Source organism: Myotis lucifugus, unplaced genomic scaffold, assembly GCF_000147115.1.
Source record: "Myotis lucifugus unplaced genomic scaffold, Myoluc2.0 scaffold_12, whole genome shotgun sequence".
Taxonomy (NCBI): Eukaryota; Metazoa; Chordata; class Mammalia; order Chiroptera; family Vespertilionidae; genus Myotis; species Myotis lucifugus.
Window position 1 is genome coordinate 13,740,827 of NW_005871060.1, and position 18,852 is coordinate 13,759,678.

Here is an 18,852-nt window from a genome sequence, read left to right on the forward strand (position 1 = left end):
CCCTCCCGAGTGCACAAATTTTTGTGCACCGGGCATCTAGTCCTATATAATAAAATCCTAATACGCAAATCAACCGAATGGCAGAACAACCAGGGGAATGACCGGTGGAATGACCGGTCGCTATGACGCACAATGACCACCAGGGGGCAGATTCTCAATGCAGGAGCTGCCCCCTGGTGGTCAGTGCACTCCCACAGCTGGAGTGCCGCTCAGCCAGAAGCTGTGCTCATGGCTGCCGAGCACAGCAGTGGTGGCAGAAACCTCTCCTGCCTCCACTGCAGCACTAAGGAGTGGCAAGCCAAGTGGTAAGGAGAGAGCAGATGGGCGGTTAGGAACGAGGGGTCTCAGATTTCAAGAGGGATGTCGTGCACCGGGCCTCTAGTACTGTATAGTATATTTGAAAATTATTAAGAGAATAGATCTTAAAAGTTCTCATCACAAGCCCTGTTCAGGTGGCTTAGTTGGTTGGAGCATCGTCCCATACACCAAAAAAAGGTTGCAGGTTCGTTTCCTGGTCAAGGCACATACATCAGTTTCAGGTTGGATCCCAGGTCAGGTGCTTACAGGAGATAACCAATCAATGTTTCCCTCACACATAGATGTCTCTCTCTCTCTCTCAAATTAATAAACATATCTTCAGGTGAGGATTTTTTTTTAAAAAGTTCTCATCTCATGAATTATTTGTAACTATGAGTGGTGATGGATATTAACTAGATTTATCCTGGTGATTACTTAATATATAAATACTAGAGGCCCAGTGCACAAAAATTTGTGCACTTGGGGTGTCCCTCAGCACGGCCTGCACCCTCCCACAGACCAGGAGCCCTAAGGGGATGTCCGACTGACAGCTTAGGCAGTCTGGCCTCCTTCTGCAGGAGGTGACCCATGGGCTGATCAGGGGATGGTGCCAGCCGGTGAGCAGCTGGTCCCGCCCCCCAATCGCCCCTCCGCCACTGCTGGTCGCCACCACCTCTCAATCGCTGTCCTCTCCCTCTGCCCACTGGCACCCGCCTTGGCTGGCCTGGCTCCACCCACTCACCAGCTCTACCCACCACCGACTGGTCATAATTTGCATATCAGGCTTTTATTATGTAGGATATAGAATCATTATGTTGTACACCTGAAGCTAATCTAATTTTATATGTCAACTAGTGGCCCAGTGCACGAAATTTGTGCATGGATAGGGTCCCTAGGCCTGGCCAGCGATCAGGACCGATTGGGGCTTTCCGGCTGCCAGCCAGGGCCTTCCTTCCCCAGCTCATCTGCACTGCCCCCTGGTGATCAGAGCACGTTATAGTGAGCAGTCGAATTCATGGTCAGTCGAACTCCCAAGGGGACAATTTGCATATTAGCCTTTTATTATATAGGATTACATCTCAATTTTGAAAACCTACAATTGCTTAAGGAATGACATCCATACTGTGAATCTTTCTAACCAGATCCCAATCTATTTTTCTATCAGTTTCTCTTTCTACTACTCTACTCTGCAATTTTTTTAAATTTTTTAATTATTTTTATTGATTTCAGAGAGGAAGAGAGAGATAAAAACATCAATGATGAGAGAGAACCATTGATCGGCTGCCTCCTGCAGGCCCCCTACTGGGCATGGAGCTGGAAACCCAGGCAAGGGCCCTTGACTGGAATCGAACTCTGACTCTTCAGTCTGCAGGCCCACACTCTATCCACTGAGCCAAACAAGCTAGATCAACTCTGCAAGTTTAAAGTGCTTTTCATATTCTCTCTGCCTGGAGTGTTCTAGCCCAAAGATTCTCCAAATGAAGTCCATGGACCAGCTGCATCAGCATCATCGAGGAAATAGTTAAAAATGCAAACTTTTGGGTCCTACCCGAGGACGATTGAGTCACAATCTCTGCAGTCAAGGCTGAGCATTCTGAGTTTTAATGAGCCTCCGTGCTATCCTGATGCACACACAGTCTGAGAAACACTGCCCAAGTCCAAGTCTTCCTTTTGAAATTCTAGGGATCCTTCAAGCTCAACTCAAATGTCATTTTCACTTCAAAGTCAAATTTTCATAGTCAGAAGGAATCTTCATCTCTTCTAAACTTGCAAAGAATTCCATTTGTTGAAATATGTGTTAGTGCAACATAAATTTTATATACACATTATTTTGGTTAAAAAATAAACTTGTTTAATGAATATGGTATATATATATAATATAAATTTTTTAATTATTATTTTTTTATTTTTTTATATATATTTTTTATTTCAGAGAGGAAGGAAAAGGGAGAGAGAGATAGAAACATCAATGATGAGAGAGAATCATGGATCGGCTGCCTCCTGCATGCCCCCTACTGGGGATCGAGCCCACAACCCCGGGCATGTGCCCTTGACCGGAATCCAACCTGGGACCCCTCAGTCCACAGGCCAACGCTCTACTCACTGACCCACACCGGCCAGGACTAATTTTTTTGTCAGTCATCAAAAATCTTAAAACACAATACACATATTACCTGTGTTTTTGGCCAAGTATCTCGCTATTGCTAGACTCTGGTGAAGATTAAGTCCATCAACTTCCAAAATGGGTATTTTGCCAAATGGAAGAGCTTAAAATAAAAAGAGGAAAGAATCAACTTCCATAATAAAATCAAGTATTACAATACTCCCATTTTTTACTGATACTTGTGGAAACAAGGCATGATTTTAAAGTCATGGAATTCTTGAACATTTATTTTAAAAGAGACATTAAGCATCCTCAAGTGGAATCTTTACATTTTACAAGTTTTTTGTTTGTTTTTTTAAATAGAGTTGTTTGTTAGAAGACCTTCTATTCAGTTAATGACAGAACCAGGTCGAAAACCCAGTTAACTCTATATTATACCATACATTATCTCATATACTAGTACTTACATATCCTTCTACTTAATTTAAAAAAAAACAAACACCTTTTTTTTAAAAAAGCTTCATTAATTTTTGAGGCCTTAATCAGGGATCACATTAATTATTCTTTAAAACCATAGTCTGAGTAATATGAAGAGCTTGACTTACATGTTGAATTATGGTAAGGAATTTAGCAAAATTCTCTTTTTGATGAGGGACTATTTGAAGTATATGGTAAGGCAGCAAGCATATTTGTACAAACATAGGACAGACTCATAGCAGATATCATATTAATATTTAGTCTGTAAGCCCTACTTTGTTTTGTTATCAAACCTATTATATTTTTGTTAGAAAGCAATATATATTATAGAAAGCTTCCAAAATGAAGATAAATAAAAATAGTTCTACCACATAATTATAACCATTTTAGTATTTTATTGCTTTCCCATATATATTGAAAAATAATTATAGTGTATATATGTGGGCTTTTATGCAAAAGATACAAATTTTTATCCTCTTTAAACCACTTTTGTGTTCGGTCTCTGTTATTTGACACCATATCCTAACTATCATAAACTTTAAGATCCCTTTCAACTCTATAAAGATATTTTTTAAAATATTAAGAAAATCCAGCAATTCCATTTTTCAATAACAATGAAAAGTTAAGGTAAAATAGGGTATGAGGCACTAAAAAATATCTAAAAACGTATCTAAAAGCTGACATTTTTAAATGTATTATCTCTATCTCTTGACTTAATTAGTGGTCGAATTAATTTTCACCTATTTTATGTCCACAGAATGAAAAACCCCATATAAAAATTCTGATATTGGAAGAAACGTGTGGACATCAATGGCAAATTTTCATGAGAACAGAAAACAAAATATTCTACCCCACCAGAGAAGAATTCTCTGATCACAAAGAGTGGCTTTTAAGGAACTCATGCTTCCCAAAGGCACGTTGCAATACTTATTGTTTACATTCCATTTATCACAGTGTTATTGCTGTCAGCATTATCTAGTACAAGAAGCTCAGGTCATAGTATGAAATTGACCTGTGTTTCAAAATTGCTAGGGCTGTGAACTTGGGAAAATTACCTAAACTCTGTGCATTTCAGTTATCCCAATTATAGAATAAAAATAATAATATATCCCATGTAGGCATGCTAGATAAATTAAATGCAACAGAGGCTGTAGACTCTACAGTGTAGAGTATCTACCAAGTGCCAGCTAGTCTTCAAGGACCCAATAGTTATTTTCTTCAACTTCATCTTTATGTGATTTTATAATAATCCAGCGATAAATATGTGGATTTTAGATGTAATTAGTATTTAATATTTCTAGATAACATGGCAAACATCTTACAGAGGATGACTTACAGCTTATTGAGAACCACACACTGTTGTTTGCTAAATGTAATGATATTTCCAATTCTTCCCCATTGTCCTCAATGCTAAGTTGCATGTTTTGATTGGGTTACCCGACTGATTTGTCCATTTGCTCTTTTCTCTGATCAAACAGATCCCAGTTTTGTTTTCATATCCACCCCCCTCTTATATAGTCACATGCCTCACAGAAATTGATTCCATCCCCAACTTCAGAGGGGGACTGGGTGGTTCTCCAGTTCTTCCCATCCCCTTTGCCAGTGACTGATTCAGAAATGGACATGTGACTCAGTTTGTGCCAGCGAGACGTGGGAAACTTGCTGAGGGCTTCTGGGAAAGCTTTTCTTTATTCTTCTGGAAACACTTAAGGAGCAGTTCTCTCCCTTACTCTTTCTCATATATCCTCTTAGCATTGCTGTTCAAGGCTGTGTGGCTGGAATTGCAGTAAGCACATGGCTACCAGCCTCATGATACAGCCAACACACAGAGGAGGAAATGAATAGAGCCATCCTTGGAAACCTGTTCTACTTCTGGATTTTCAGTTTTGTGATACAATTCATTTTTTTAAAAATTATTATTTAAGCCATTTTGAGTTTGGTTTTCTGTTAGAGCAGCACATCTGAGCCACTGTGAAAAAACATAGAGATCCGCAGCAACTCTAATTGTCAAGAATATTGACTTCAGCTCTACCCAGTTTGGCTCAGTGAATAGAGCGTGAGCCTGCAGACCAAAGGTCCCAGGTTCGATTCCAGTCATGGGCACGTATCTCGGTTGCAGGCTCCTCCCGGGCCTGGGCCCTGGTTGGGGCTGGTGCAGGAGGCAACCAATCAATGTGTTTCTCTCACATCAATATTTCTCTCTGTCTTTCCCTCCCTCTTCCATTGCCTCTAAAAATCAATGGAAAAATATCCTCAGGTGAGGATTAAAAAAAATTGACTTCAGTATCCCCATTTCAGCTCTTCTGACATATTGGTTTATCTTTATATTCTCTTTCACTGGTGTTTGTATTTTCACCTCAAATAAGAAATTTTCTGGGTCACATAGCATTTATTTAGCTTCCCTGAACTGCTGTTTCTCAATATAAAGCTATGTGAGATTAAAATTCTTTAGTTTTTCATTTCCCTGAAGAAAGAAAACATTCTGGGAAAATATTTTCCCTACATTTTCATCAACTATTTGTGCTACTTACTTGGTTTGATTTCAGGCCAATCAGCTTGTTCTATTCTGTGGTCTTCATACTTTATGTCCAAATATGCAAATATGTAACGAATAATTTCTGCTCTCCCCCTCATATTAAAATAAATGAGTTTGTAGCTTGGCATTGTGTAATTCTGGAAAGAGAAAAATGGAGGGATTATTTTTACAGCCCTCTAGAGATGTTCAACATTTTTCTTTGGGGACATTTTGAAAACTTTATGGCATCTTTTGAGATAATGGGAGATATTAAAAGATATTTCAAAACCATAATTATAAATCACTATCCTAGTAATATATGGAATGACATGAAATAACATCAGGACTCTTTTTAAGAACTAGCTGGAACATTCCAGTGAAATAACCAAATTTAATTTTATTATAAAAAGACTCCTGAGTAAGAGGGTATCTGCCTACCAACCTTCAGAGGATGGAGTCAGAACTTTGCATTTTAAGATGTCTTTGTCCTGCCTTTAGTCACTTGTAATAGATGGTGTTTGACATTTGGTTTGTTGTTTGCTTTGTTGACACAGCTGAGTTTGTGAGGACAGTTGGGTACGGATGGAAGGGGCAGGGCACACGCAGCAGAAACATGAGCCAGCCATGCCAACCTCTCACCCCCCTCTCCCCTCACCCGTGGCTTTTCCCTCTGGGAATCAAAGGCTTAGGGAAACAATGCTCTCTTTTCTTTCTTACTGGTCCATGCTGCTGGCTTTACTGGGTTGCTTGCAGCATATAAACATACCCCATCTTGGGGACCTCTGTTGGGATGTGACAACGGTGAACATAATTCTCCAGTCCCCCTGTAGAGGAGCAAGGAAGAAAGCAAGCAAACTTTCTTTCTATTTCAGAGAGTTTTCTAATACTAGCTCTACTGGCTAGATGCATGTCACTATATCATTTTGTGAGATTTTTATGTTTTGTGTAATTTCATTTCCATTATTTTTTGTTTATGTTAATCCTCACCCAAGAATATTTTTTCCATTGATTTTTAGAGACAGTGGAAGGGAGGGAGGGGAACAGAGAGGGAGAGAAACATTGAAGTGAGAGGGACACATCAGTTGGTTGCCTCCCACATGTGCCCTGACCAGGGGAATGAACCTGCAACCCAGGTATGTGCCCTTGACTGGGAATCGAACCCACAACCCTTTGGTGCATGGGACAACTCTACCACTGAGCCACAACAGCCAAGGCTCATTTCCATTGTGTTTAAACAATTAATTATTTTAAGCACTAATAGTAGACTGTATTGTAATTGTATAATAATTAGAAACATTTTCATTTGAAATTCGGTTCTTTCATGTAGTTACTGTGTATTTTTGAGCTAGCCAACAAAATCTCACTGAATTTTAAATCACACTTTTTATAGAGAAAGATATTAATATGGATTTGGCGATTTAATGAGGTAATACATGTAAAGCATTTAGAACAATGCTAAACACTTAATAATTATTAGTTATTAATAATAATAACTTTGAACTGGTTCTATAGTGAAGAATAAGCACTTTGAATAGAGCACACTAAAAATAATAATTATAATAATTGCATAAATAAAAATCATAAGTAACAATTATTTATTTAAACTGGCAAGTTTAAACATTTTATTCTCTACTAAGGAAATCTTTCAAAGATATTACTAGAATGTTAGATAAAAAGAAAAGCTGGGCTCCAGCCTCAAAGTTCCATCGAAGTCACATCACATAAAAGGTCAAACACAAAACATAGAAATCTAAATCACCAAAGTGCATAGTTTAGGTTCATGCATTCATGGTATCTATCTGTGGAGAGGACGGCTGGAAAGCATGGTCTGGTTGACTATCTAGACCCCCTCAGCCCAGGAAATGATGGGCTGGTGCTTCCTAAGGAGTCGTTTCTCTGGGCCGGGGTTTCCATGTGCGCAGGTTGTGGAGTGGTGCTCCTTGCTAAAAAGTCCCCCGGATCATTCTGTGTCCTGTCTCATCCCATTCGCCATCCATTTCCCACCCAAGTGAAAGGTGCTGCATGTCACCGCATCAATATGTGAGGGAATGTTCTCTGTGGACAAGAGTTCACTGGAGTAAACTAATAAATATTCCAACGTTTACAGCCCTAAATTCCTTTGGGAAAGAATGCATACAGGAAGTTCATAGTTGGGGAACTAAAGGAATTGCCCATCAGAATAATGAGACTATTTTCAAGTCCCTTAGAAATGCTGAGCTTAGAAATAAATAGTGGGAAAGATATGAGAGCACAAAAAATAAATGAAAAATGTGAAGTAGTAGATTTCCTTCTGAAAAAAAGAAACATTTTATGTAATCATAAAGGAAAAATTCTTATCTAGGAAATAAAAAGCATAATTGTTGTAATTCTTTAATCTATTTGTTTTAAATCTTAAAAGAACAACAACAACAACTTCTTCAGAGTGGGAAAAGTGTCATTCTTTGTTGCAGTTCCTATTTGAAAAGCATTTTACATTGATTTTTGTTGTCTTAGGTCAAGGGTTCCATAAAAATAAAGAAATTATATATTCTTTTATAAACATTACATGTACATATAGGTTCATATATGTCCATTATGGTCAACATTAAAATGTAACCTTTTCTCATTTGGTCAAATGCCACATAAATGTCTAACTCCTCAATTCTGCATGAAAAAAAAGGGATTGTATTGTTGTTAATTTACAACATTATGCTATTTTATAGTGCATTTCACTCAAGCACAGAAGATATTTTATATTTTATTTTTATTTTTAATCTTCTTTATTGATTAAGGTATTACGTATGTGTCCTTATCTCCCCTTTGCCCCCCCTCCCCGCCCCTCCCCTCATGCCCTCACCCCTCTGGTATCTGTGTCCATTGGTGAGGCCTATATGCATGCATACAAGTCCTTTGGTTGATCTCTCCCCCTTATCCCCACCCTCCCCTACCTTCTCTCTGAGGTTTGACAGTCTGATCAATGCTTCTCTGTCTCTAAATTGCACAGAAGATATTTTAAAACTCTTGGCAGAGATGGGTAGTTATCTACATTTCTCTGCAAATATATCTTTAAATCTAAGATTTGGCACAGGCCTGTGAACATCTGACAACTGCTTATCTCTCCTTCCAGAACATCCTTTCAACAGTCGGAACTCATTAATGAAGCTGTACTGGCACACCACATTCTTGTAGTTACTTGCATAATTATATTTTCTACTGAACAAGAATCTGTTTTCTTGATTTCTACAGCTACAAATCCCAAACTTGAAGACTTTTGTTTTTCAGGATATACGTGTTCATTTTTATAACAACACCAACAAAAATGAGTAAAGGTAAATGCAGTTGGAAACATTTACTGATTCTAAAAATCCTTTCTATATTTTGTAAAGCTTTGGCTTAAAAACTAACATTAGGAATTTCAAGTAAATGTTTCTATGGCCAATGAAAATAGATAAGGAAATAGAGGATAGTGTCTAGAATAATATATTTCCCCCCCTCTTATTTCATTTAGCATTGTCTCAGTAATCTCACTTTATTAAAGACTTTATTTCATAAAAATGATGGACCAAAGGACAAAGGTAAAACATAACACAGCCCCCACCAAAGGATGCAATGAGGAACAACTTCAAGGTGAAGGCAAGGTATGGTTTTGGAGTCACCCCTGACACAACCTGAATGGTCTTGAGCAGGTCACCTGCTCTTAGCTTTAGTCTCCTTTCCTGTAAAATGGTAATGAAACTATTGTGTGTAAAATATGGTGCTTGGCACATGGTATTGATGCTGTTGTAATAACCTGGTTGTTAGTTACAGGAAAGGAGCAAGAGAAGACCAAATAGTAGAGGCAGGCCATTTGTACAGCTGCATTTAACACTCTCCACGTCTGTTCCCCGCTGATCGATGGGGAAGGGACTGGACAAAGGCAGTTTAGACACATGCCCAGTAAGGTCCGCGTGATGTGCAAAGGTGCCTACATGTCTGCCAGTCACACCTGGGAACAAATGAGTGGCCACTAGGATGGGCGCGACCACTGCAAATACATGAAACCTGAATATTTAAAACTTCCTAACAAAGGAAGTTCCTGCTCTCCCCTCTTACTCTTCTCCCTCTCGTGCACCAGGTTCCTGGCTCTCCTGTGGCAAGGGGGTGCGCTCCCCTGCACCCACCTAGTGCACGGCCATGTGGGCCTCCACACATGGACTAATGGGCTTTAATCAGCTTGGATTCCGAACCACACCGGCTGCAACATGGCACGGAAACTCTGGACACTGGCCTTGCTGCTGGTTCTGCTGGAACCCAGCCGCACCTTTTCCAGGACTGGCTTAGGGGCAAGGGATTTTGGGACCTGGGAAAAAGAACTTCACACCACATCCCATCCTGCCATCCAAATCTTAGAAAATTCCTTTTCTGAAGATATGGCAAGAACCTCACTCCCACGAGCGACCAGGGCGTTTAATTCTCTGGTAGTGGTATGAGTTGAAAAAGAAAAAAGGGAGAATAAAAAGGAAGAGAGGGAAGGAGAAGGAAAGGGAGGCATGGCTCCCACCATAGTGGAGGCGAGTGTCCAGCTTTGTGTGATTTGACTGGACTCAAATCCTCAAGATCATGTTCTTTGATAAACCCGTCCTGCTGCAAGCACAAAAAAATAAAAATGAAATATAGAAAGAAAATACATAGTTGGGATTAAAAGCAAGATAAGCTTTGCCTGGGCCAAAGTGAGCAGAAACAAACGCAAAGAGCAGGACTCTAAATTCTGCGGGAGGCGGGGCCAGCCAGGAGGTTAGCTCCTTCAGAATAAAGGGGAATAAAATCCTGCCCATAAAATGGTAGCGCTTGAAACTAGGGTCTGGCCCTAACCGGTTTGGCTCAGTGGATAGAGCATCGGCCTGCGGACTGAATGGTCCCAGGTTCAATTCCAGTCAAGGGCATGTACTTTGGTTGTGGGCACATCCCCAATGGGGGGTGTGAAGGAGGCAGCTGATTGATGTTTCTCTCTCATCAGTGTTTCTAATTCTCTATTCCTCTCCCTTCCTCTCTGTAAAATTTCAATAAAATATTTTTTTAAAAAAAAAGAAACTAGGGTCTGGCGGCCAGTTTTATAAAAATTTTTAAAAGGTCAAATTGCCACCTCTAAGAGGAAAATATCTGAAAAGTCACAAGTAATTAATGTTACAAATAAAAAGAGGTCATAGCAGATAAAACAGATCATTAAAAATCATAAGCTACCACTATAGATAACTTTATGTCACTAAATCTAAATGGGGAAAATTTGAGAGGTTTATACATTAACACAATCAAATAAAAAAGAAACCAAGAGCCTGCATTTAACAATAATCAGTAAAGAAACCGAATGGGTAATTAGTTACACCCACGAAAGACACAGGGCCCAGGTATTTTTACAGGCAAATTTTACTTAATCTTCAAGGAAAAGACAATCCTTGTCTTTTACAAGTAGTATCAGGGAATTGAAAAATTAAGAAAAGTCAAAGATATATTAAAAGAGGAAGAGTATAGATATATCTTACTTATAAACATAGATATAAATACTCTAAATAACTTATTAGCTATTCAAATTTAGTAGAGTATAAAAAGAAATAAAATATAATGACAAGATACGTTTAACCCAGGAATGGAAGATGTGTCATCACCAAAACATCTATCTGTACAATATATGACAGTAATAGATTAAAAGAAAAAAAACATAAATCATATTCTCAATAGATGCAAATAAACCCTTTTAAAAATGTATAAAATTAATCATTCATTCATGTTAAAAAATCTTAAAAAACAAACAAACACAAACCTCTTGGCAAACTGGAAATAGAGAAAAACTTCCTAAATCTAATAGAGTCTCTACAAAAACCTCAGAGCAAACATCATACATAATGGAAAACCAACAGAAGCATTTGGGGGGTCCCCTAGCCTGGCCTGTGCTCTGTCACAGTGCGGGAGCCCTGTGATTGATCGCCCCAAAGAGGTAGGCCGGAGCCGTGGAGGCCGGGCCTCCCAGGCTGGAGCTGGGGAGGCTGGACCCCCCAGGCCTGACCATGAGCAGAGCTGTGAGGAGGCAGGACTCCCAGGCAGGCTCGGTGCCATGCATGCAGTGTCAAGCCCAGCCCCGCCCACCTGCGTGTGCCCGCTATGCGCGCAGCCATCTTGTGACGGCGTGAGGACCACCTAGGCTTTTATTAGTAAGATGATTGTCTACCTTCAAAATCCAAGATAAATCTGATCCTGAATTTCAAATGGAAATGCTAAGGACCAAGTAGCCAAGATAAATTAAGAGAAAAGGAAAGGACTGGACCTACCAGATAGCAGGACATATAGAAAACCTTGCAGTTCAGATAATGTGATCTTTGTCTAGGACTAGACATACAGAGATGCATAGCATCTCAAAACAGAACCTCAGATAATACACAGCTGATACGACATTACAGTGGGGACACAAAGGGACAAGGTTAAAATGGTTCTGAGACACCCTGGCTGATTTGGCTCAGTGGATAGAGCATCAGCCTATGGACTGAAGGGTCCCAGGTTGGATTCCAGTCAAGGGCACGTACCTTGGTTGCAGGCTCAATCCCTGGCCCTGGTTGGTGCATGGGCAGGAGACAACCAATGGATGTTTCTCTCTCACATCGATGTTTCTATCTCGCCCTCTCCCTTCCACTCTCTCTAAAAAGCAATGGAAGAATATCCTCAGGTGAGGATTAACAACAACAAAAAATGGTTCTGAGACAAAGGAGGAAAAACACACCTAATCAGATTCCAACTTTACATAATACATGAAAATAACACCCAGGTGGGTTATAGACCTAAATATGATTTGACTGGCCTACGGAAATTCTAGTGTCATGCTGGCCTCTTATTTCCTGTTAGCTTCGTTGCTGAGCCCTTCTACTGTCATTCTGTGTTAAGAATCCCACATACGTAGGGAAAGCTGCATATTTTCCTGAAATGATACAGAAACAGGAAGTTAAACCGTTGTTTGTGCTTAAAGAACTCCTTTATTCGTAAAACTAACCACTACCTTCCTTCTACTCCAAAGAAAGTCATGTAAAGTTCCTGATTCAGCAGACAAATAAAAGCCCTCTTAGAATTCTCTTTGAAAAATAAGATACATAGTTTCTTAAAAACACACCATATGAATAATGACTAGTAAATACCCTGCATAGAAACTTTCACATATGAATGCATATGAATTTAGCCATTAAATGCAAAAGAAGATTTAGCTTTAACATATGCTAAACTAGTTTAGAAATTAAATATTTTACAGTGTTTTTAAAAGTTCTGTCTTTCTACTAGCTTTGTAGCTCTTTTTACTTCATATTACCATAATACATTTCAGTGTAGTAATTTGATAGTTTATTGTAGCAGTAGTTTGATAAAATAAACTTTTATTATAATAAAAACTATTTTATTTTAACTAAGCCAGTATTTTATTCTGCACATTGTTGTAAGAACAGTGAAACAGTCTAAAAAATTCTAGTGCTTGTGCCAGAAAGGTGACAACACTCCAAATGTAACTCTCTGACCCTACCCAGTTTGGCTCAGTGGATAGAGCATCAGCCTGCAGACCAAAGGGTCCCGGGTTTGATATCAGTCAAGGGCACATACCTTGGCTGCAGGCTCCTCCCCGGCCCAGGCCATGGTCAGGGCTTGTGCAGGAGACAACTAATTGATGTGTTTCTCTCACATTGATGTTTCTCTCTGTCTTTCCCTCTCTCTTCCACTCTCCTTAAAATCAATGGAAAAATATCCTTGGGTGAGGATTAACACAAAAAAAACAAATGTAACTCTCTGGCAAAGGAGACTAATATCCAATTATTAAGGTTGTGCCCCTTAAAATTTCAGCAGGTAACCGAAAAAAGGGATGGGATTTTTGGAGTAATTTTGATGGATAGAAAACTTACAAGTAAGGGATTATTAACCATAGAACCTAAATGCTATTTACCCTACTTTATTTTATTCATGAAAGTGTTGGCCTACATGAGCGAGCTCTTACTCTTAAATAAAAGGAATTTTGAACATACTTGGGAATTCTAGATACGGTTTTATGTTACTGATTTTTTTATGCCTATGAGTTTTCAGTATAAAAACAAAGGTTGCTTGTGAATTTGCCAGCTGTTCTTTGTTACAACCTAACTTGACCAGTAATATTAGAGCATAATGTATGTACTCTCATTGACTAGACTACAGTGTTTTGAAATGCAACAATTGGATTCAGAAAGCAATCGCCTGAGATGTTACTGTCTACACGAGAATTTCTTGCACATATTGACATGAAACCCATTAACAGTTGGTGGTGAAGCATGCTAATTTCCCTCATTCCCTGAGTGCCTGAGCATTTCCAGTTCAGTTTTGGAGAAGTTGCCAGGTTGGAGTTAAATTGTAGGACAATAGAGAAATATAAAAATTTTTGTTAACTGAGTAAGTTATGGATTTGAATCAAACACCAGATGTTTAATTTTTAATTAGCAAGACAAGATATCTATTTTCCTATCAAAGACCAACTAATTATTTTCAATGCTTGCCTCACATTAAATCCAAAGCACGAGGAATAATTAAAATATGCTTTGGGAACTGTGAGTTCCAATTTCTGGCCTGGGACAAATGCCTTAAATGATCTTTGAAACCAAATGATGATAGAATGCAATTCTTGGCAAAACACGGGGACACTTCCAAAAAATGAGCCTTAAAGTGATAGAAAATATTATAAATAAAATACCTGAATTTTTTTTTTTTTTTTTTTTTTGCTTGCCTGAAAGAGGCCCTTCCTCCCAAGGCGGTACTCAGTCTCCGACAGGTGCAGGATCAGCATTTGCCCAACCCTGAGACTGAGTGCCCCTTACACTGTGTGCCCTGGGCGCCTCACTCCCTCACTTGCCCCTTCCTAGTCCTGGCCCTGGTGGAAAGGACCTATAATAATAATGGCCAACAGGTACTAATCACTCACTGTGTGCTAGTCACTATGCTAAGAAGGTTTCAGTGTTAACTCTAATTCTTTCTGATAGAGACACAGCAAAGTTGCCCACCCATGTCCATCTTCCTTCTTCCTAACAAAAATACCTATTTTACATGAGGGTAGGGAAGAATAAAATCCCTACACCTTTTTAAAAGAAAAAAACAACAACTATGACATTCTCTACTGCTTCACACACTGAAAACATCACTTGGGAAAATTCTGGAACAATTCACAAACCTGGGATCAGGACAGGCTTTTCCCCTCTGGTATTGACAGTATTTTCTATGTTAAAATCCACTTGAAGGGTCTTTTAAAAATCTTTTAAAATCACCTAGGACCTATACTTCTCTTAGAAATTACCATTTGATTTCCACTTGGCCACTAACATAGAGAGGCTCTGAGCAAGTGAAATGGTGAGAAAAGATAGTCACTCTCACACAGAGAATATGACAGTAATAGAAATAAAACCTTAAACAGTAAAAAGTATCTGGTTTCTTATCTTTGAGGAGGCCAATCATATCACTTACTTGTGCCGTGTCTCTGTGGAGTCTCTAGATTCTTTCTCACCCTCCTATGTGACTGCAGTTTGGGTTTATATGATGAGTAACTCAGGGTCACAAACCAATGAGAGGAGCGACTCACTTCCACCTAAGTCTCTTCCTTCATTTCTTAGATGAAATATGCCTGCCAAGCAGTTCAAGCCTGAAAAGACCTCTTTATTCTTGGCATTTTGTAGGATCCCTGCGCATACCTAACCTGGCATATTTGCATACAGTTGGTAAAGTCAAATTTAATGGTGTGATGTGTGCCTATGGCTAAAAATACATTTATTTTTAAAGTCTCACCCTCGGGCTCCTGGAGAATGAGCAAATGTTAGTAGGAGGAAACCCTCTGTACAGATATGCACGTGGTTGGCTTCTTCAAGTCAGTGGAGGATCCTCAGCTCACCACCTCCTCACCGGAACCTCCCGCAGTCTCACCCTTTGCCTGCTGTATGTTCCTTCATCGCAGTGCCTGACAACATGGCGTATTTTGCTTGTCTGCCCTGTAGAATGCCCATTGTTTAGTTTACTGTGTGTCCTCCTAACCGGGGGGAGTGCAGAGCACATCATCGACACTAATATATATTTAATCAATGAATGGTCTCAATGTATATTTCCCCACAATTCACATTGTCACATATTCTCCTTGCTGCTAGTCTATTTTACTTACACTCACTTCTCCAAAGAGCCATATTGTTTAAAGTAACCCTGGAATGGGATATTCTGATATAGCTTGTGGATAATCTTTATATAGATTAGTAACAAGTGCGTAAATGTTTCTTAGATACATTTTTCTTTCCTTAGTGCAGAAATTGATTCCAGTTACACCTGTAGGACGGCTCAGTGGAAAGATCCAGTGAGACAGCTGCCTGTGCACTATGGGCTCGCAGATTGTCCGCGAAGCATTTAGTGACAGGCTGCTGTCAACTTCCAGAAATTCATACTCACAGGCAGCAACAGCACCCAGTCAGCCCTGCGATATTTCCCATTTCCAAGTGCTTTAAACTTTGTAAACTGTGTATACACCCACGTATTGTAAACATAAGAAATGGAAACAAATGTAAATATGAGTCTGTCAAAGTGTAATTACGAAGACATAATGACAACCCCTTACCTGCCAAATAGATACAGTAAGTCACTATCAGGGGCAAACGGACTGGGAGCTATACAACGTAACACATTTTTATTTATTTATTTTTACTTTCAATGGAGGTTTAACTTACATTAAGAACATCTTCTTGCCTTCGCCTGAATCATTTTTAATCCCCATCTTATGGCTGAGGAAAGAGAGATAGGGGTAAACTTCCCAGGAATTTTGGATGGACAAACTATTGCACTCAGTGCATTGCTTGGCAGGTGGTTTCTACTTGGTAAGTATTAGTGGTTATTGCCTATTTCTTTAATAATGAAAAAACAAATATGTTTTAAAAACTAGCCCTCATGTAGTTCCTCTTTGTTTATTTCATTCGGTAAAGGGGAAGTGTTCATCCAAACCCCTGCAGCTCTAGCTGCTCTGCTGATGGAGAAAGAAGGAAGTCGCTGGGAGAAGCCCACAGAGCTTTCTATCATCAGCTTCACGATTAAAGTCAGCTTCTTGAGACACTCACACTGAAGTATTTAAACCGATGGAGACCGCAGAAATGGAATGTGTGTTTCTCTTTCTGCTTCTAACCTCTTTGGGTAATTGAAATGCATTTGCAAATCTTTAGTGTCTTTGTTTCCCCAGATTTCCATGGTGATGATGCTATTTTTCTTATTTGACTCCTCAGATGCTGTGAAGAATGTTACAGTAATTATCTCCAAAATTGTGAGTAAATGTTTTCCGCCCAGCTCTTTGGCTGAATGAGGATTCCCAGATGTAAGCAAGTAACTGTAGTATAAATAGCTAATATTTGTTAACTGCTTTCTGTGGGCCAGGCATTGAGCAAAGTGCTTGCCATACATTATCTCATTTAATTCCCACAAAATAACATCGCAAATGGTGTGCATGTCCTTGAATGCAGTTATGTAACTGACGAGGGCGTGTCATGAAAACATTTCTGGATGTACGATTTCTCAAACACTTGAATCTTACCCATGAGAGTTCATTTTCACTCTTCTGTCAAGAATGGGGAAAATAAGCATTAGAGTAAGTTAACTTGTCAAGGTTTTCCAGAATCAATTACTGTTCCCTCTGCATCGCTATGACATACACGGTAGGAGAAAGGACCACGTGTGAAATCCCACCCCAGCCTTTACCTTATCCTGACCTAGAAGAGCCTTGTTTCCTCTCTCAGCCTTAGCTCTTAGAAAACAGAAGAGTTGGCCTAGTTACTGTTGTAGTGTACCCCGCGAATCACACAAGGACGCCTCAAGAAGTCGAATTAAGGAGCCACATTTATTTCAAAGCCGGGACTACAAAGGGGCAATGCTCTCCAAATCTCGCAGTGCCCCCTTGGCTGACATCAGACTTATATAGGCAAATGTCACAAAGGTACTGATTACATCTCGAGGTTTGGAATGAGGAACCTGGTTTGCAAAAAGCAGTTTGTTACAGAAGCTTAGATTGAGCAAGTTAGTTATCTTACAAAGATTAATTACAGTTTCGGGTCTTGGGACCACTGAGTCAACGGAAACACGTTATCTGGGGCCACTGAGGCCATTTAGAGTATTTGTGCTGTCCTGGTCTCCAGGTGCAGAGGAATGTGTTTCAAAAGGCCAGTAAGATCACAATCAATGGGGTATTCTAACCACCATCAATGGAGTATTTAATCGGATGGGATAACTTATATGAGTTCAGAAAATCAAAATAACTTTTCTATTACTTTAGCAAGCAAATAATTACAGAAGCCAAGTCAGCAGGGTTAAAATATTAAACAGCAATTTTTAGCCAAGCACGGTTGCTACCGTGCTTCATTACCTCTGACATTTCACTATCTTACGTGAAAACTAAGTCCAAAGGCAGAGTTTTGTCCTCAAATCTAGTAACAAAGACAAAATACTCAGATCAATGGAAGGCCACCCTCCCTGATAATCCCAGGTCACGGCAGGGACTTCATTTTTACAGGCACTGAAGTAATAATGTATTAGACAAAAGTGTAATTTAGGAGAATTTTTTGGTGAGATTAAAGCACTTTCCTAGAAGTTATCAAGAAGGCAAGCAACCAAAATGTACCTATTAAAATGATTTGTGTATTTGTATTTTTTACATATTTCGAAAATACATTCATCTGAAGGGGTGTGTTTTCCTCATGAAATCTAGAAAGAAGGTTTTGAAGGACAAGAATGTATCAGAAAAATTCCAGGACTACAGTGGACTAAAAATAGCGAACCCTGATATTTGTGCTGATCCTATACCTGGTACTCAATGCTTTAATTTGCCAAGCTCTCAAAACCAACAAGCAGCAGATCCAATATTGAAGAGGGATTGATATTGACATATATGTGTAACTTTCTTTAGCCTGACAATACATATCAAGTACATTTCTGATCTAAATGATTTCTCCTAAGCAGGTTTTTTCACCATTTATTCTAGAAATTGGTTTTGCCTGCCTTCATATCAAGCAGGTAGGATTGCTGGCAAAATTCTTTCAGATGGGCCTGCAACGCAAAGAGAGGAAATTGCTTAGAACAAAGGAAATCTTGTTTCTGCTGAACGAGGAACATCTGCTGCCCTGTGCCTGCAAGGGACACGGAGCTTTGGTGAAAGGAGAATTCTAAGAGACGACTACAAAAGTTGGATGACGCTTCAATCCTTGACAGCACAGAATTAAACAAGAAGATTACAAAATAGATTGTTTAAGCAAAGAAGAAGTAGTTTTCATGTATACCAAAATAACAAAAAGATCCCGAAACTAATGAACACACTTACGCTAAAGCAATATTTTTCTGCCTTTAAGAAACATTTTTGTTCCATGAGTACTTTGGTTCTTCGTGAGTCCGAGCCATATGGAGAGAAACTATCAGCTGTTTCCAAAATTCTGGGACCACATCCACCAAGGCT

At 39.3% G+C, this 18,852-nt stretch overlaps 1 protein-coding gene across 2 annotated transcripts in view; it reads right to left on the minus strand.

The window, feature by feature from the left end:
* Nucleotides 1-14,896, minus strand: part of HPGDS (hematopoietic prostaglandin D synthase) — a 43,925-nt gene extending 29,029 nt beyond the window's left edge. For both annotated transcript variants that reach the window (XM_023750432.1, XM_023750431.1), the window contains exons 1-3: nt 14,856-14,896; nt 5,410-5,551; nt 2,472-2,564 (exon numbers count right to left, since the gene is read on the minus strand). In XM_023750432.1, the coding sequence (XP_023606200.1) occupies nt 2,472-2,564; nt 5,410-5,542 (226 nt within the window). In that variant the 5' untranslated portion in view covers nt 5,543-5,551; nt 14,856-14,896. The remainder of the gene's footprint in view (nt 1-2,471; nt 2,565-5,409; nt 5,552-14,855) is intronic.
* Nucleotides 14,897-18,852: the final 3,956 nt, after the last annotated feature.